The sequence below is a fragment of the Mustelus asterias genome, unplaced genomic scaffold, assembly GCF_964213995.1.
Source record: "Mustelus asterias unplaced genomic scaffold, sMusAst1.hap1.1 HAP1_SCAFFOLD_2837, whole genome shotgun sequence".
NCBI classification, from domain to species: domain Eukaryota; kingdom Metazoa; phylum Chordata; class Chondrichthyes; order Carcharhiniformes; family Triakidae; genus Mustelus; species Mustelus asterias.
The window spans coordinates 14,447-34,845 of NW_027592782.1; the positions used below are offsets into that span (position 1 = coordinate 14,447).

The window sequence follows — 20,399 nt, forward strand, 5'->3', positions numbered from 1 at the left end:
GGGAGTAGGTACAGAGGAGAAGTTTGGGGTAGGTTTTTCAATCAGAGGGTGGTGGGTGCGTGGAATCGGCTGCCGGTAGTGGTGGTGGAGGCGGATTTGATAGGGTCTTTTAAGAGACTTTTGGATAAGTTTATGGAAGTTAGTAAGATAGAGGATTATAGGTAAGCCTAGTAGGTAGGGACATGGTCGGCACAACTTGTGGGCCGAAGGGCCTGTTTGTGCTGTACCTTTTCTATGTTCTATAACATCTCTCATCGGTCGCAAAAATTGTTTTTTTTAATTCACTCGTGGGACACCCGAACAGGCGTCGGACTGTGGTGACAAGGGGAACTTCACAGTAACTTCATTGTAGTGTTAATGTAAGCCTACTTGTGACTAATAAATTAACTTTACTTTACATGGGTGTCGCTGGCTGGGCCGGGATTTATTGCCCATCCCTAGTTGCCCCTTGGAGGGCAGTTGAGAGTCAACCACATTGGCTGTTGGCTCTGGAGTCACATGTAGGCCAGACCGGGTAAGGACGGCAGATTTCCTTCCCTAAAGGGAACCAGATGGGTTTTTCCCACAATGGGTCATCAGTAGATGTGCGGGTTAGGTTGATTGGCCATGCTAAAAATTGCCCCTTAGTGTCCTGAGATGAAGGTTAGAGGGATTAGTGGGTAAATATGTAGGGATATGGGGGTAGGGCCTGGGTGGGATTGTGGTCGGCGCAGACTCGATGGGCCGATTGGCCTCGTTCCGTACTGTAGGGTTTCTATGATTCTATGAGTAGATTCTTAATTCCAGATTTTTTTTTATTGAATTCAAATTCCACCATCTGCCATGGCGGGATTCGAACCCGGGGTCCCCAGAACATTAACTGAGTTTCTGGATTAATAGTCTGGCGATAATACCACCAGGCCAACGCCGTCCCTAGTGCTTTGGGACTTCCAGCACCGGTGGTAGACGTCGTTAAGAATGCAATTCTTCTACACGACGACATATGCCCCTGCGGACCCTCTACCACCCCCACCCCACCGAGCCAAGACTTGCCGTTTGTCTGTCCCTCTGTGCCAGGGGCAGCTGGAGGAGCATTCGGATGCGGCACATTCGGAGCCGCCCCAGGGGCCTGCGGAGGGAAGAGATTCTGCCCCAAGTTTCCCATAGGTGGCCAGAAGGGAAACATCCCCGGTGGAAAAGGCGGCATCATCCCTGGCGGCACTGGGAACAAAAACACACACACAGCGAGTCAGGTCAGGATGTGGTACAGCCCTCTCTCTCTGAACTCATCAACACACAAGGCTATACAGGGATTGGGGGGTCACTCATCTCCTTATGATCCGATTCACGTCGCCTCGCTCACTATCTCCGTGTACTCGTTCACACACCTCAGTGCTGATGGTGGGAGCTTTCATAGAATCCCTGCAGTACAGGAGGAGGCCATTTGGCCCGTCGAGTCTGCCCCGACCACAATCCCACCCAGATCCTATCCCCGTAACCCCACATATTTACCCCACTATTCCTCCAACCTACGCATCCCAGGACACCAAGGGGCAATTTAACACGGCCAATCCACCTAACCTGAACATCTTTGGACTGGGGGGGGGGGGGGGGGAGAACCGGAGCACCCGGAGGAAACCCACGCAGACATGGGGAGAATGTGCAGACTCCACACAGACAGTGACCCGAGGCTGGAATTGAACCCGGGTCCCTGGAGCTGTGAAGCAGCAGCGCTAACCCACTGTGCCGCCCAAACGTTACAACACAAAAAGTCATTCGGCCTAACTTGTACATTTTCTGGGCTCTATTGGGTGCTACATAAATGCACAGTGGGATGCACAGAGGCTGTTTAAGGTGCTATGTGAATGCACAGAGGCTGGATGAGTGCAAGTTTTCCTCCCCGCCCCCCCTGCCCAATAAGATCACAAGGTGGGGGTGTTCGCCGATGACTGCACAGTGTTCAGCAACGTTCGCCATTCCTCAGATACTGAAACAGTCCCGTGTCCCAATGCAGCAAGACCTGGACAATATCCAGGCCTGGGCTGACAAGTGGCAAGTAACATTCGCACCAGACAAGTGCCCGGCAATGACCATCTCCAACGAGAGAGAGTCTAACCATCTCCCCCTTGACATTCAATGGAATTCCCATCGCTGAATCCCCCTCCCCCACTGTCAACATCCTGGGGGTCACCACTGACCAGAAACTCAACTGGACCCAGCCGTATAAATACTGTGGCTCCCAGAGCAGGTCAGAGGCTGGGAATCCTGCGGAGAGTAACTCGCCTCCTGACTCCCGCCCCAAAGCCTGTCCACTGGGAATCCTGCGGGGAGTAACTCACCTCCTGACACCCGCCCCAAAGCCTGTCCACTGGGAATCCTGCGGAGAGTAACTCACCTCCTGACTCCCCCCAAAGCCTGTCCACTGGGAATCCTGCGGAGAGTAACTCACCTCCTGACTCCCCCCCCCCCAAAGCCTGTCCACTGGGAATCCTGCGGGGAGTAACTCACCTCCTGACACCCGCCCCAAAGCCTGTCCACTGGGAATCCTGTGGAGTGTAACTCACCTCCTGACTCCCTCCCAAAGCCTGTCCACTGGGAATCCTGCGGAGAGTAACTCACCTCCTGACTCCCCCCAAAGCCTGTCCACCATCTACAAGGACACAAGTCAGGAGTGTGATGGAACACTCCCCACTTGCCTGGATGAGTGCGGCTCCCAACAACACTCGAGAAGCTCGACACCATCCAGGACAAAGCAGCCCCGCTCGATCGACACGCTAACCACAAACACTCACTCCCTCCACCACCGACGCACAGTGGCAGCAGTGTGTACCATCTACAAGATGCACTGCAGCGACTCGCCAAGGCTCCTTCGACAGCACCTTCCAAACCCGCCACCTCTACCACCTAGAAGGACAAGGGGGGGGGCAGCAGACACATGGGGAACACCCCCACCTGCAAGTTCCCCCTCCGAGCCACTCACCATCCCGACTTGGAAATATATCGGCCGTTCCTTCACTGTGGCTGGGGTCAAAATCCTGGAACTCCCTTCCTAACAGCACTGTGGGTGTACCTACACCACACACGGGGACTGACTGATGTCCAATCACAATCCTGGAACTCCCTCCCTAACAGCACTGTGGGTGTACCTACACCATGCGGGGACTGACTGATGTCCAATCACAATCCTGGAACTCCCTCCCTAACAGCACGGTGGGTGTACCTACACCACACACGGGGACTGACTGATGTCCAATCAAAATCCTGGAACTCCCTCCCTAACAGCACTGTGGGTGTACCTACACCACACACACGGGGACTGACTGATGTCCAATCACAATCCTGGAACTCCCTCCCTAACAGCATTGTGGATGTACCTACACCACACGGGGACTGACTGATGTCCAATCACAATCCTGGAACACCCTCCCTAACAGCGCTGTGGGTGTACCTACACCACACACACGGGGACTGACTGATGTCCAATCAAAATCCTGGAACTCCCTCCCTAACAGCACTGTGGGTGTACCTACACCACACACACGGGGACTGACTGATGTCCAATCACAATCCTGGAACTCCCTCCCTAACAGCATTGTGGGTGTACCTACACCACACGGGGACTGACTGATGTCCAATCAAAATCCTGGAACTCCCTCCCTAACAGCACTGTGGGTGTACCTACACCACACACACGGGGACTGACTGATGTCCAATCACAATCCTGGAACTCCCTCCCTAACAGCATTGTGGGTGTACCTACACCACACGGGGACTGACTGATGTCCAATCACAATCCTGGAACTCCCTCCCTAACAGCATTGTGGGTGTACCTACACCACACGGGGACTGACTGATGTCCAATCACAATCCTGGAACTCCCTCCCTAACAGCGCTGTGGGTGTACCTACACCATGGTGGATCAAGATGGCGGCTCCAGAATAGATCAGTCTCCAGTTTGGCATCATGGTGAGTAATTTAACCCTTCGCCTGCGCGTACCATGCTGGTGAATCCGCGCTGCACCCTCGCCAGTGCAGTCTCCTCGAGACGCACTGCACACCGATGTTTGCGGGTCACAGGGAGGGAGTGGGGCGGGGGGGGGGGGGGGAAAGAGAACAGGTTTAAGTTGCGACTCACGGTTGGGTTGCTGGGGGACCAGGGGGGTCTGCGGCACCTGCTGCGGCGGCTGCTGCGGCGGCGGCGTCTGGGTGGGCAGCGTGACTCGCAGCACGTCCATGCGGCAGGTGGGGCACGTCTGCTGCCGCTGGAACCAGGAACGGAGGCAGCTGTGGGACAGAACAGAACAGGTGGGTTAACAAGCCGCAGCGTGGGGGCGGGGAACGCCGGTGTGCGGGCGCGGGCACACGAAACACAGCACACTGGCACGCCAGCGACAGAACACACGACACTCAGCCACTGGCGTGATTCAAGCCAGCACGATGCCACCCACAGTCGAATAGCCAGGACGACTCAACTATTAAAGAAAAAGCTTTATTAGTGTCACAAATAGGCGTACATTAACACTGCAATGAAGTGACTGTGAAAATCCCCTTGTCACCAGACTCCGAAGCCTGTTTGGGTACATGGAGGGAGAATTTAGCATGGCCAATCCACCTAACCTGCACACCTTTGGAGACTAAGGGGCAATTTAGCATGGCCAATGAACCTAACCCTCACATCTTTGGACACTAAGGGGCAATTTAGCATGGCCAATGAACCTAACCCTCACATCTTTGGACACTAAGGGGCAATTTAATATGGCCAATCCACCTAACCTGCACATCTTTGGACACTAGGGGACAATTTAGCATGGCCAATCCACCTAACCTGCACATCTTTGGACACTAGGGGACAATTTAGCATGGCCAATCCACCTAACCTGCACATCTTTGGACACTAAGGGGCAATTTAGCATGGCCAATCCACCTAACCTGCACATCTTTGGACACTAGGGGACAATTTAGCATGGCCAATCCACCTAACCTGCACATCTTTGGACACTAAGGGGCAATTTAGCATGGCCAATCCACCTAACCTGCACATCTTTGGACACTAAGGGGCAATTTAGCATGGCCAATCCACCTAACCTGCACATCTTTGGACACTAGGGGACAATTTAGCATGGCCAATCCACCTAACCTGCACATCTTTGGACACTAAGGGGCAATTTAGCATGGCCAATCCACCTAACCTGCACATCTTTGGACACTAGGGGACAATTTAGCACAGCCAATCCACCTAACCTGCACATCTTTGGACACTAAGGGGCAATTTAGCATGGCCAATCCACCTAACCTGCACATCTTTGGACACTAAGGGGCAATTTAGCATGGCCAATCCACCTAACCTGCACATCTTTGACTGTGGGAGGAAACCCACACAGATACGGGGAGATCGTGCAGACTCCGCACAGACAGTGACCCGAGGCCGGGAATCGAACCCGGATCCCTGGCGCTGTGAGGCAGCAGTGCTAACTCACTGTGCCAGCGTGCTGGGTTGTCTGTGGGTGGGCTGCAGGGGAGAGTGAGCCCAGCCCGGCTGTCCGCCTCACTCACCTGGTGTGGAAGATGTGGTTACAGGGCAGGCGTTTTGCTCCAGTCACCATCTCCTCGCGACAGATGATGCAGACATTGTCAGTCTGCTGGAGTTCCTCCGGGCTGGCGTCCGGGTACCTGAGAGAGAGAGAGAAAGAGAGCGAGCAGGCCCCGTTAACCTTTTGTCTGTACGGCAGCTGGTTATGTCCTGCCAGAGCAGCGCGAGACGCAGTGCAGGCAGGAAAAAGTTTCAAAGTTTATTTATCAGTGTAAGTAAGGCTTACATTAACACTGCAATGAAGTTATTGTGAAAATCCCCTAGTCGCCATACTCTGGCGCCTGTTCGGGTTACACTGAGGGACAATGTAGCACGGCCGATGTACCTAACCGGGATAGCATGGTGGGTTAGCGCTGCTGTCTCACAGCATCAGGGACCCGGGTTCGATTCCCGGCTCGGGTCACTGTCTGTGCGGAGTCTGCACGTTCTCCCCGTGTCTGCGTGGGCTTCCTCCGGGCGCTCCAGTTTCCTCCCACAGTCCGAAGATTTGTGGATTGGCCGTGCTAAATTGCCCCTAGTGTCAGGAGGATTAGCTGGGTAAATAGGTGGGGTTACGGGAATAGGGCCTGGGTGGGATTGTGGTCGGTACAGACTCGATGGGCCAAATGGCCTTCTTCTGCACAGTGTGGATTCTATGATTCTAAATGCTGGCCAGTCTGTGACGCCCACATTGCCTAAACGAAAAGAAAATCTATCCAGCAATGCGGAAGATGGCGGCCCAGGTACGTCCTGTACACAAAAAGCAGGACTGCTGCCTCACAGCCCCAGGGACCCGGGTTCGATTCCCGGCTCGGGTCACTGTCTGTGCGGAGTCTGCACGTTCTCCCCGTGTCTGTGTGGGTTTCCTCCGGGTGCTCCGGTTTCCTCCCACAGTCCAAAGATGTATAGGCTAGGTGGATTGGCCGTGATAAATTGCCCCTAGGGGGAACTAGCAGAGTAAATATGTGGGGCTATGGGTATAGGAGCTGGGTGGGATTGTGGTCGATGGGCTGAATGGCCTCCTTCTGCACTGTAGGGATTCTATGAAATCCAACCCAGCCGTTTACCGCCCCATCAGTCGACTGGCGGAGTGATGGAAGGGGTCATCGACAGTGCAATCTTACACAGCAACAACCTGCTCACGGATGCTCAGTTTGGGTTCAGTTCCTGACTTCATTCCAGCCCTGGTCCTAAAGAGCTGAACTGAGGAGGGAGGAGAGAGTGGCTGTCCTTGCAATCAAGGCCTCATTTGGCCGAGTGTGGCCCAAGCGAAAACAGGAATCCAGGGGAGGGCGGGGGGGGTTAACTCTCTGCTTGTTGAAGTCATACTTAGCACAAAGGAAGATGGATGTTTGGGGCCAAGCATCTCAGCCCAGTACTCCGAGGAACTCCTGCCAAGTGTCGGGTCCAAGGCCCACCCATCGTCAGCCGCTCCATCACGAACGCTCCCTGCCAGCACACGGCCAGCAACGGGGAACGCTCACCAACAATCCCACAATGCTCAGCCACCCGGGAGGACAAGGGTGAGGGGGCAAAGGCAAGGTCACCAAGCTCCAGTACTCACAGTGTGTTCATGTTGCGAATAGCTCGCCTCGACATAATGGCATCGGTAACCGCCTTCTTGAACTGCCTAAGCAAGGAGAGAGAGAGAGAATTATGCCTGTATAACCGCCGCAAGCTCCCTGTTTGGAGGCCAGCCTCGCTGCACTAATCACCAATCGCGACACAAAGCAAGTGATCCAACCGGCGGCACAGTGGGTTAGCACTGCTGCCTCACAGCGCCAGGGACCCGGGTTCAATTCCCGGCTTGGGTCACTGTCTGTGTGGAGTTTGCACGTTCTCCCCGTGTCTGCGTGGGTTTCCTCCGGGTGCTCCGGTTTCCTCCCACAGTCCGAAAGATCTGCTGGTTAGGGGGATTGGCCATGCTAAATTGCCCCTTAGTGTCAGGGGGGACTACCAGGGTGAACACGTGGGGTATGGGGATAGGGCCCAAGTGGGATTGTGGTCGGCTCTGGCTTGATGGGCTGAATGGCCTCCTTCTGTACCGTAGAGATTCTGTGTCACAAAAGGAGCTGGAGGTTATGAGGTTAGGTGGCTGGTTGGCAGGGGGGGGGCGTGAGCATTTAAGATTGCCCAGTCTCGAGCGTAGGTCCTCACAGCCAAGGCTACCCCTCCCTAAGGCTGACCTGTGTTTGGAAAAGCTTTTCCTATCACCTTCCGCATAATCCTGGCTCGCATTCGAGGCAAAACTTCACAGCTGTTAAAAGTGGGTTTCCTCCGGGTGCTCCGGTTTCCTCCCACACTCCAAAGATGTGCAGGTTAGGTGGATTGGCCGTGCTAAATTGCCCCCTTAGTGTCCAAAGATGTGTAGAGGGATTAGCGGGGTAAATATGTGGAGTTACGGGGATAGGGTCTGGGTGGGATTGTGGTCGGTGCAGACTCGATGGGCCGAATAGCCTCTTTCTGCACTGTAAGGATTCTACGATTCTAATCCTTTCCTCCAAACGGTCCCTCTCTGCATCACTCTGTCCAGAGTCCTCCGGACCTGCCTTGGAGGATCCAATCCCCGTGTAACATACCGACTCCCTCTCCCTTCTCCAACCCCACTCTTAAGCCTGCAGCAGTGTCCTGGCGGTGGAGTGCTGCGCTGTCAGAGGCGCTCTTGAGCTGACCAGAGACTCATCAGTTCTCTCAGAGAGGCACACAGTTTAAGTTTATTTATTAGTGTCACAACTTGGCTTACATTAACACCGCAATGAAGTTACTGTGAAAATCCTCTAGTCGCCACAGTCCGGCGCCTGTTTGGGTACACGGAGGGAGAATTTAGCACCCTAACCCGCACGTCTTTGGAATGTGGGAGGAAACCGGAGCACCCGGAGGAAACCCACGCAGACACGGGGAGAACGTGCAGGCTCCACACAGACAGTGACCCGAGACCGGGAATCGAACCCGGGTCCCTGGCGCTGTGAGGCAGCAGCGCTAACCCACTGTACCACCATGCGACAGGTAGGTGTCGAGGATCCTGTGACACCATTGGAAGGGGAGCCGGGGAAGTTCTTCGATCGCCCTGGCCAACATTCCTCCCTCGGCCGACATGGAAAACGCAGCAGCTGCTGTTTATTCATTGGATTGGCCAGTTTTGCGAGATCCTGCTGTTCCCGAAATGGCCAGGCGTGTCTGCCGCCCAGACAGCAGGGAGCCTAGGCTGCAAGACGACGCACCGTGTCGGGACAGAGGAGAAATACTACACGGTGTTACAAAAAAAAATTCTCAATTACAATTTTGCCAACTCAAATCTAAACACTTCCAGCTCTTCAGCTCCCCACACCTTCCCATCACCTACAGGTGTCACCAAGGTATCACAGAATCCCGACAGTGCAGGAGGAGGCCATTTGGCCCGTCGAGTCACCACTGACTCTGAACAAGCACCTTACCCACGCCCACCATTTACTATGGCCAATCCATCCAACTACACATCTTTGGACACTAAGGGACAATTTAGCATGGCCAATCCACCTAACCTGTACATCTTTGGACACTAAGGGGCAATTTAGCATGGCCAATCCCCCTAACCTGCACATCTTTGGACACGAAGGGACAATTTAGCATGGCCAATCCATCCAACTACACATCTTTGGACACTAAGGGACAATTTAGCATGGCCAATCCATCCAACTACACATCTTTGGACACTAAGGGACAATTTAGCATGGCCAATCCATCCAACTACACATCTTTGGACACTAAGGGACAATTTAGCATGGCCAATCCATCCAACTACACATGTTTGGACACGAAGGGACAATTTAGCATGGCCAATCCCCCTAACCTGCACATCTTTGGACACGAAGGGACAATTTAGCATGGCCAATCCATCCAACTACACATGTTTGGACACTAAGGGGCAATTTAGCATAGCCAATCCACCTAACCTGCACATCTTTGGACACTAAGGGACAATTTAGCATGGCCAATCCATCCAACTACACATGTTTGGACACGAAGGGACAATTTAGCATGGCCAATCCCCCTAACCTGCACATCTTTGGACACGGAGGGACAATTTAGCATGGCCAATCCATCCAACTACACATCTTTGGACACGAAGGGACAATTTAGCATGGCCAATCCCCCTAACCTGCACATCTTTGGACACGAAGGGACAATTTAGCATGGCCAATCCATCCAACTACACATGTTTGGACACGAAGGGACAATTTAGCATGGCCAATCCCCCTAACCTGCACATCTTTGGACACGAAGGGACAATTTAGCATGGCCAATCCATCCAACTACACATCTTTGGACACGAAGGGACAATTTAGCATGGCCAATCCCCCTAACCTGCACATCTTTGGACACGAAGGGACAATTTAGCATGGCCAATCCATCCAACTACACATCTTTGGACACTAAGGGACAATTTAGCATGGCCAATCCACCTAACCTGCACATCTTTGGACACTAAGGGGCAATTTAGCATGGCCAATCCACCTAACCTGCACATCTTTGGGAGGAAACCGGAGCACCCGGAGGAAACCCACGCAGACACGGGGAGAACGTGCGGACTCCATACAGACGGTGACCTGAGCTGGGAATCGAACCCGGGTCCCTGGCGCTGTGAGGCAGCAGTGCTAACCCACTGTGCCACCCCAATATGTTATGCAGGAGGACTGAACCAAGTACTGTGCTGTCCACTGGCGCGAGCACTTACCTCATGGTCAGGTACATGGGGCGGATGGCAAACAGAGGGAATGTATGCACCTTGATCATTATAGTCATAAATGCCATGTACAGCAGCACCTTAATGAACCCTGAAACAGATGTAAAGGGCAGCAGTCAAGAACCATTGGAGACAACACAATTAAACAGCCTGGATTTAAGGTAAAGACCCTCAGCATCGAAATTACCACACAGTCTGTATTACAATAGACCCGCCAGGCCTCAGTGTCCAACACCCCTTCCAATCTAAAGTTTATTTATTAGTGTCACAAGTCGGTTTACATTAACACGGCAATGAAGTTTCTGTGAAAATTCCCGAGGTGCCTGTTTGGGTACACGGAGGGAGAATTTAGCATGGCCAATCCACCTAACCTGCACATCTTTGGGCACTAAGGGGCAATTTAGCATGGCCAATCCCCCTAATCTGCACATCTTTGGACACTAAGGAACAATTTAGCATGGCCAATCCACCTAACCTGCACATCTTTGGACACGAAGGGGCAATTTAGCATGGCCAATGCATCTAACCCGCACATCTTTGGACACTAAGGGGCAATTTAGCATGGCCAATCCACCTAACCTGCACATCTTTGGACACTAAGGGACAATTTAGCATGGCCAATCCACCTAACCCGCACATCTTTGGACACTAAGGGGCAATTTAGCATGGCCACTCCACCTAACCCGCACATCTTTCAGACTGTGGGAGGAAACCGGAGCACCCGGAGGAAACCCACGCAGACACGGGGAGAACGTGCAGACTCCGCACAGACAGTGACCCAAGCCGGGAATCGAACCCGGGTCCCTGGCGCTGTGAGGCAGCAGTGCTAACCCACTGTGCCACCCATACCCACACAAGTGCATGCATTTGGAGTCACATGTAGGCCAGACCGGGTAAGGACGGCAGATTTCCTTCCCTAAAGGGGGACATTAGCGAACCAGATGGGGTTTTATTTAAAAACGACAAATCGATGATAATTGACACTGTTTCCCCATGACTGAAACTGGCTTTATAATTCCAGATTTTATTAATCGAATTTAAATTCCACCAGCTGCCGTGGCGGGATGTGAACCCATGTCCATCCCAGAGCATTAACTGGGAGTGGGGAGGGGGATGGGTCTCTGGATTACCAGTTCAGTGACTTTGCCACTGTGCCACCATCTCCCCACACACGGCCCATCCATCCCAGTCGCCCGCCCCCACCACGCCGCAGAACCAAGCGTCCCTTCCCCGCGAGCCTGTACCTGTCAGGAGCTCAGTGTAAAGCATGTAGACGGCCTTGTTGTCCCAGGGATTCTCACTTTGCAGGTCGATGGTGTGCAGAATGTACTTGATGAATATAGTCAGCACCATGGTGAGGAGGATGGCGTACTGAAGGGAAACACAGGGGCAGAGGGTCAGAGCCAGCATGGTGGTCGCGGGACAGTCAACACTCTCACTATCGCAAAGTATCCGGAGTTGAGAGGGTTGGCTTATGAGGAGAGACCGAGTAGGCCGGGACTATACTCATTGGAAAGAATGGGGGGGGGGGGGGGGGGGGGGGGGTGGGGGGGAGAGAGAGAGAGAAAATCTGACAGAAACATATTATGAAGGGAATCGGCAAGAAAGCAGCAGGGAGGTTGTTTCCACTGGCGGGTGAAACTAGAACTAGGGGGCATGGTCTCAAAATAAGGGGAAGCAGATTTAGGACTGAGTTGAGGAGGATCTTCTTCACACAAAGGGTTGTGAATCTGTGGAATTCCCTGCCCAGTTGAGGCTACCTCACTGAATGTCTTTAAGGCAAGGATAGATAGATTTTTGAACAGTGAAGGAATTAAGGGAGCGGGCGGGTAAGTGGAGCTGAGTCCACGAAAATATCAGCCATGATCTTATTGAATGGCTGACTTTGGCCATTTGGTCCATCGAGTCCGCATCGATTCTGACAGAGCATCTTATCCAGGCTCCATCACCACGCATTTACCCCGCCAATCCCCCCTGACCCGCACATCTTTGGACACTAAGGGGCAATTTAGCATGGCCAATCCACCTAACCCGCACATCTTTGGACACTAAGGGACAATTTAGCATGGCCAATCCACCTAAACCGCACATCTTTGGACAATAAGGGGCAATTTAGCAAGGCCAATCCACCTAACCCGCACATCTTTGGACACTAAGGGGCAATTTAGCATGGCCAATCCACCTAACCCGCACATCTTTGGACACTAAGGGACAATTTAGCATGGCCAATCCACCCAACCTGCACATCTTTGGACACTAAGGGGCAATTTAGCATGGCCAATCCACCCTAACCCGCACATCTTTGGACACTAAGGGGCAATTTAGCATGGCCAATCCACCCAACCTGCACATCTTTGGACACTAAGGGGCAATTTAGCATGGCCAATCCACCCTAACCCGCACATCTTTGGACACTAAGGGGCAATTTAGCATGGCCAATCCACCTAAACCGCACATCTTTGGACAATAAGGGGCAATTTAGCATGGCCAATCCACCTAACCCGCACATCTTTGGACACTAAGGGGCAATTTAGCATGGCCAATCCACCTAACCTGCACATCTTTGGACAATAAGGGGCAATTTAGCATGGCCAATCCACCTAACCTGCACATCTTTGGACAATAAGGGGCAATTTAGCATGGCCAATCCACCTAAACCGCACATCTTTGGACAATAAGGGGCAATTTAGCATGGCCACTCCACCTAAACCGCACATCTTTGGACAATAAGGGGCAATTTAGCATGGCCAATCCACCTAAACCGCACATCTTTGGACACTCAAGTGAATTTGTGGAACTCGCTGCCCCCTAGCGCGGTGGAGTCGGAATTGTTAAATGGTTAAGGAGGAGATGGATATATTTCTGATAAGAAAACAGGTTAAAGGGAAATGGGGAAGAGGTGGGGAGGTGGATTGGAGACCAGGGAGAGATCAGCCATGATCTGATTGGAATGGCGGAGCAGGCTCGAAGGGCTGAATGGCCTACTTCCGCTCCTAATTCCCATGTTCCCGCCAGGCAAGGCTTACCTCGAAGCCAAACACCAGCTGGACAGAGGCTCCCCGGGTCATGATGCTGTGACAGGCGTGGTTTACAAAGAGCAGGTCCAGCAAAGCGAGCAAACCCATCAACGCTGCAAGAGGAACAATGAATCGTTAATCACCTCGTCCTTTATTCAGTCTTCAAATACAAAACCTTAACATTTGGCTGCTGCAAATGCAGCTCATCCAATTCCAGGTATTTACACAGGACCAAACACACTCCCAGGACAGGCACAGCACGGGGTTAGATACAGAGTAAAGCTCCCTCTACACTGTCCCCCATCAAACACTCCCAGGACAGGCACAGCACGGGGTTAGATACAGAGTAAAGCTCCCTCTACACTGTCCCCCATCAAACACTCCCAGGACAGGGACAGCACGGGGTTAGATACAGAGTAAAGCTCCCTCTACACTGTTCCCCCATCAAACACTCCCAGGACAGGTACAGCACGTTAGATACAGAGTAAAGCTCCCTCTACACTGTTCCCCCATCAAACACTCCCAGGACAGGGACAGCACAGGGTTAGATACAGAGTAAAGCTCCCTCTACACTGTCCCCATCAAACACTCCCAGGACAGGTACAGCACGGGGTTAGATACAGAGTAAAGCTCCCTCTACACTGTCCCCATCAAACACTCCCAGGACAGGTACAGCACGGGGTTAGATACAGAGTAAAGCTCCCTCTACACTGTTCCCCCATCAAACACTCCCAGGACAGGTACAGCACGTTAGATACAGAGTAAAGCTCCCTCTACACTGTTCCCACATCAAACACTCCCAGGACAGGGACAGCACAGGGTTAGATACAGAGTAAAGCTCCCTCTACACTGTCCCCATCAAACACTCCCAGGACAGGTACAGCACGGGGTTAGATACAGAGTAAAGCTCCCTCTACACTGTCCCCCATCAAACACTCCCAGGACAGGTACACCACGGGGTTAGATACAGAGTAAAGCTCCCTCTACACTGTCCCCCATCAAACACTCCCAGGACAGGGACAGCACGGGGTTAGATACAGAGTAAAGCTCCCTCTACACTGTCCCCATCAAACACTCCCAGGACAGGTACAGCACGGGGTTAGATACAGAGTAAAGCTCCCTCTACACTGTTCCCCCATCAAACACTCCCAGGACAGGTACAGCACGTTAGATACAGAGTAAAGCTCCCTCTACACTGTTCCCCCATCAAACACTCCCAGGACAGGTACAACATGGGGTTAGATACAGAGTAAAGCTCCCTCTACACTGTCCCCCATCAAGCACTCCCAGGACAGGTACAGCACGGGGTTAGATACAGAGTAAAGCTCCCTCTACACTGTTCCCCCATCAAACACTCCCAGGACAGGTACAGCACGTTAGATACAGAGTAAAGCTCCCTCTACACTGTTCCCCCATCAAACACTCCCAGGACAGGTACAACATGGGGTTAGATACAGAGTAAAGCTCCCTCTACACTGTCCCCCATCAAGCACTCCCAGGACAGGTACAGCACGGGGTTAGATACAGAGTAAAGCTCCCTCTACACTGTTCCCCCATCAAACACTCCCAGGACAGGGACAGCACGGGGTTAGATACAGAGTAAAGCTCCCTCTACACTGTCCCCATCAAACACTCCCAGGACAGGTACAGCACGGAGTTAGATACAGAGTAAAGCTCTCTCTACACTGTCCCCCATCAAGCACTCCCCGGATAGGTACAGCACGGGGTTAGATACAGAGTAAAGCTCCCTCTACACTGTCCCCCATCAAGCACTCCCAGGACAGGTACAGCACGGGGTTAGATACAGAGTAAAGCTCCCTCTACACTGTTCCCCCATCAAACACTCCCAGGACAGGTACAGCACGTTAGATACAGAGTAAAGCTCCCTCTACACTGTTCCCCCATCAAACACTCCCAGGACAGGTACAACATGGGGTTAGATACAGAGTAAAGCTCCCTCTACACTGTTCCCCCATCAAACACTCCCAGGACAGGTACAGCACGGGGTTAGATACAGAGTAAAGCTCCCTCTACACTGTTCCCCCATCAAACACTCCCAGGACAGGGACAGCACGGGGTTAGATACAGAGTAAAGCTCCCTCTACACTGTCCCCATCAAACACTCCCAGGACAGGTACAGCACGGAGTTAGATACAGAGTAAAGCTCCCTCTACACTGTCCCCCATCAAACACTCCCAGGACAGGTACAGCACGGGGTTAGATACAGAGTAAAGCTCCCTCTACACTGTCCCCCATCAAACACTCCCAGGACAGGTACAGCACGGGGTTAGATACAGAGTAAAGCTCCCTCTACACTGTCCCCCATCAAACACTCCCAGGACAGGTACAGCACAGGGTTAGATACAGAGTAAAGCTCCCTCTACACTGTCCCCCATCAAACACTCCCAGGACAGATACAGGGTTGATTAGATCTGATTAAGAACAGCAGCCCCTTCCATACAGGGGTAACATTTACATCTCTCCCAGTGTGCGATGCATCTCAGGTCACCCAGCAAGCTGCAATTCACGGTCTCACGCATTTATGGGATGGTGTTGGCCTAGTGGTATTATCGCCAGACTATTAATCCTGAAACTCAGCTAATGTTCCGGGGGACCCGGGTTCGAATCCCGCCACGGCAGATGGGGGAATTTGAATTCAATAAAAAATATCTGGGATTAAGAATCTACTGATGAGCCATTGTGGGAAAAACCCATCTGGTTCCCTTTAGGGAAGGAAATCTGCCGTCCTTACCTTGGTCTGGCCTACATGTGACTCCAGAGCCACAGCCAATGTGGTTGACTCTCGACTGCCCTCCAAGGGGCAACTAGGGATGGGCAATAAATGCTGGGCCCAGCCAGTGACGCCCATGTCCCACGGATGAATTTAAAAAGAATTCATGTGTTTCACTCTTGTCTTTTACTTGCTGTTCTGTCACTGGATCGAGATAACTCGTCATCAGCTAATCGTTCCATTAACATCCTCACTCAGTTTGCCGCCCCTCTCTCTCTCCATGTATTCCAACAATACTACTTGGTGCTGCTTATTTGACAGCCCTGATGTCAGGTGCAATCCTAGTTCCCAGCTGCACATCTTCCCCCCCCAAGGCGCCCCATCGTCGACAGTTTGCAGGCTGGCTTATCCAGAGGGGCCCGCGGCTGGGAGAGAGACAAGGCTGCGTGCCTTGAAGATTGCCATCAGGAATGAGATAGAGAATCTGGTGAACTGGTGCAGCGACAATAATCTCTCCCTCAATGTCAACAAAACGAAGGAGATTGTCATCGACTTCACGGAGCGTAAAGGAGAACATGCCCCTGTCTACATCAACAGGGACGAAGTAGAAAGGGTCGAGAGCTTCAGGTTTTTAGGTGTCCAGATCACCAACAACCTGCCCTGGTCCCCCCCCATGCCGACACTATAGTTAAGAAAGCCCCACCAACGCCTCTACTTTCTCAGGAGACTAAGGAAATTTGGCACGTCCGCTACCACTCTCGCCAACTTTTACAGATGCACCATAGAAAGCATTCTTTCTGGATGTATCACAACTTGGTATGGGCTCCTGCTCTGCCCAAGACCGCAAGGAACTACAAAAGGGTCGTGAATGTAGCCCAATCCATCACGCAAACCAGCCTCCCATCCATTGACTCCATCTACACTTCCCGCTGCCTCGGGAAAAGCAGCCGGCATAATTAAGGACCCCACGCACCCCCGGACATTCTCTCTTCCACCTTCTTCCATCGGGAAAAAGATACAAAAGTCTGAGGTCACGCACCAACCGACTCAAGAACAGCTTCTTCCCTGCTGCCGTCAGACTTTTGGATGGACCTACCTCGCATTAAGTTGATCTTTCTCTACACCCTAGCTGTGACTGTAACACTACATTCTGCACCCTCTCCTTTCCTTCTCTATGTACTCTATGAACGGTATGCTTTGATCAGCCTGGAGCAGGTTCGAAGGGCTGAATTACTTACTCCTGCTTCTCGTTTCTATGTTTCGATGTACAGCGCGCAAGAAACAATACTTTTCACTGTATCCAAATACATGTGACAATAATAAATCAAACATTTAGTTGATCTTTCTCTACACCCTAGCTATGACTGTACCACTACATTCTGCACCCTCTCCTTTCCCTCTCTCCGATGTACTCCTTGAACGGTATGCTGTGTCTGTATAGTTCGCAAGAAACAATACTTTTCACTGTTAAAGTTAATTTATTAGTGTCACAAGTAGGCTTACACTCACACCGCAATGAAGTTACTGTGGAAATCCCCCTAGTCGCCCACACTCCGGTGCCTGTTCGGGTTACACTGAGGGAGAATTTAGCACCCTAACCAGCACGTCTTCCGTACTGTGGGAGGAAACTGGAGCACCTGGAGGAAACCCACACAGACACGGGGAGAACGTACAAACAGACAGTGACCCCCAAGCCGGGAATGGAACTCGGGTCCCTGGCGATGAAGGGGCAGCCATGCTAACCACCGTGCCACCGTGCTTGTATCCCAATACCAAACCAAATCGAATGCCAGTGACGTCCGCAACAGCGCCAGAGAGGCGAGGGTACTTCCTTGACCAGGGTGTTTGATTTTAAAAGGAAAGAGGTGGCCGCTAGGTGGAGTGAGCCGCTCTGAGACCTGCTGCAAACCGAGAGGACACGTCGGCTTAAAGCGGCAGCTGTGTGGACGAGAGTGCGCGGGGGGGAGATCCCCAGTAATGCAGCATATAGTAACATCTATGCAAATCTCCAGCAGTGGTTGTTGCAGCTGTTTTCGTTGCGCCTCGGAGAGGAGGGGGGGGGTGCTTTTGTACACAAACTCAGCCCTTCGCCGTGTCACCCGCGGCTTTGTGGTGGAGCGTCTGCATCGGTGAAGGTCACGGGGTCAAGTTCAATGCCACAGACTTAAACACATGAAACAAGGATGACACTCAGTCCCGATCTGCAGGGGGTGCCACGCTGTCAGAGGTGCCATCTTCTGAACGAGACACTAAACTATGTTTCAGTTGTTACCGGGGTGCTGGTGAGACCACACCCAGAATATTGTCACAGAGGTTTACAGCATGTGGAAACAGGCCCTTCGGCCCAACTTGTCCATGCCGCCCTTTCTTTTTTAAACCCCGAAGCTAGTCCCAATTGCCCGCGTTTGGCCCATATCCCTCTATACCCATCGTACCCGTGTAACTGTCTAAATGCTTTTTAAAATTGTACCCGGCTCTACTACTGCCTCTGGCAGCTCGTTCCAGACACTCACCGCCCTCTGAAAAAAATTGCCCCCACTGGACCCTTTTGTATCTCTCCCCTTAAACCTATGCCCTCTAGTTTTAGACTCCCCTACCTTTGGGAAAAGATATTGACTATCTAGCTGATCTGTGCCCCTCATTATTTTATAGACCTCTATAAGGTCACCCCTCAGCCTCCTACGCTCCACGGAAAAAAGTCCCAGTCTCTCCAGCCTCTCCTTATAACTCAATCCATCAAGTCCCGGTAGCATCCTAGTCAATCTTTTCTGCACTCTTTCTAGTTTAATAATATCCTTTCTATAACAGGGTGACCAGAATTGCACACAGTATTCCAAGTGTGGCCTTACCAATGTCTTGTACAACTTCAACAAGGCAATCCAACTCCTGTATTCAATGATGTGGAGATGCCGGCGTTGGACTGGGGTGAACACAGTAAGAGTTTTAACAACACCAGGTTAAAGTCCAACAGGTTTATTTGGTAGCAAATACCATTAGCTTTCGGAGCGCTGCTCCTTCGTCAGATGGAGTGGAAATCTGCTCTCTAACAGGGCACAGAGACACAAAAATCAAGTTACAGAATACTGATTAGAATGCGAATCCCTACAACCAACCAGATCTTAAAGATGTGGGTGGATACACATCTCCTTAACCTGTGCTTAATGGTCCCTCCACCCACATTGTCTGTATCTTTAAGACCTGGCTGGCTGTAGGGATTCACATTCTAATCAGTATTCTGTAACTCGATTTTGTGTCTCTGTGCCCTGTTTGAGAGCAGATTTCCACTCCATCTGACGAAGGAGCAGCGCTCCGAAAGCTAATGGTATTTGCTACCAAATAAACCTGTTGGACTTTAACCTGGTGCTGTTAAAACTCTTACTGCGTTCAATGTTATGACCAATGAAACCAAGCATGCCGAATGCCTTCTTCACCACTCTGTCCACCTGTGACTCCACTTTCAAGGAGCTATGAACCTGTACCCCTAGATTTGTCCAGTGTCTGTCTCCTTATTGAAGGAAAGGTGTGTCGGAAGCAATTCAGCGTCGAGCAGCATGGTGGTTAGCACTGCTGCCTCACAGCGCCAGGGACCCGGGTTCGATTCCCGGCTCGGGTCACTGTCTGTGCGGAGTCTGCACGTTCCCCCCGTGTCTGCGTGGGTTTCCTCCGGGTGCTCCGGTTTCCTCCCACAGTCTGAAAGACGTGGTTAGGGGCTAAATTCTCTCTTGGTGCACCTGAACAGGCACCGGAGTGTGGCGACTGGGGGATTTTCACAGCAAGTTCATTGCAGTGTTAATGTAAGCCTACCTGCGACTATTACATAAACTTTTACTTTAGAAGTTTCACTGGACTAATACCAGGATGGGCAAGTTCATAACATATCGGAGCAGAATTAGGCCATTCGGCCTATCGAATTGATATGCCCCTCATCCCCATTTTCCTGCCTTCTCCTCATAACCCTTCACCCCATTCCCAATTAAAAATCTGTCTAACTCCTCCTTGAATGTACTCACTGTCCCAGAAACCACCACACTTTGAGGCAGCGAATTCCACAGATTCACAACCCCTTTGGGAGAAGTAGTTTCTCCTCAACTCTGTTTTAAATTTGCTGCCTCTTATCCTATGACCTCTCGTCCCAGAATGTCCCACAAGAGGAAGCATCCGCTCCACGTCTACTTTATCCAGACCTTTTTATCATCTTGTAGACCTCAGTCTGATCTCCCCTCATTCTTCTAAATTCCAGAGAGTGTCGGCCTAAACTGTTCAATCTCTCTTCACACGACAAACCCCTCATCTCTGGAATCAATCTAGTGAACCTCCTCTGAACTGCCTCCAATGTCACTACATCTTTCAGCAAATAAGGGGACCAAAACTGCGCGCAAT

At 51.9% G+C, this 20,399-nt stretch overlaps 1 protein-coding gene across 1 annotated transcript in view; it reads right to left on the reverse strand.

Moving 5' to 3' along the window:
* syvn1 (synovial apoptosis inhibitor 1, synoviolin) overlaps nt 1-20,399 on the reverse strand; it is a gene marked incomplete at its 5' end in the record, with an annotated part of 42,534 nt that overhangs the window by 14,440 nt on the left and 7,695 nt on the right. Inside the window, 7 exons of the mRNA XM_078207877.1 lie at nt 1,033-1,200; nt 4,115-4,263; nt 5,533-5,649; nt 7,113-7,178; nt 10,263-10,362; nt 11,516-11,642; nt 13,298-13,401. Of these exons, the coding sequence (XP_078064003.1) occupies nt 1,033-1,200; nt 4,115-4,263; nt 5,533-5,649; nt 7,113-7,178; nt 10,263-10,362; nt 11,516-11,642; nt 13,298-13,401 (831 nt within the window). The remainder of the gene's footprint in view (nt 1-1,032; nt 1,201-4,114; nt 4,264-5,532; nt 5,650-7,112; nt 7,179-10,262; nt 10,363-11,515; nt 11,643-13,297; nt 13,402-20,399) is intronic.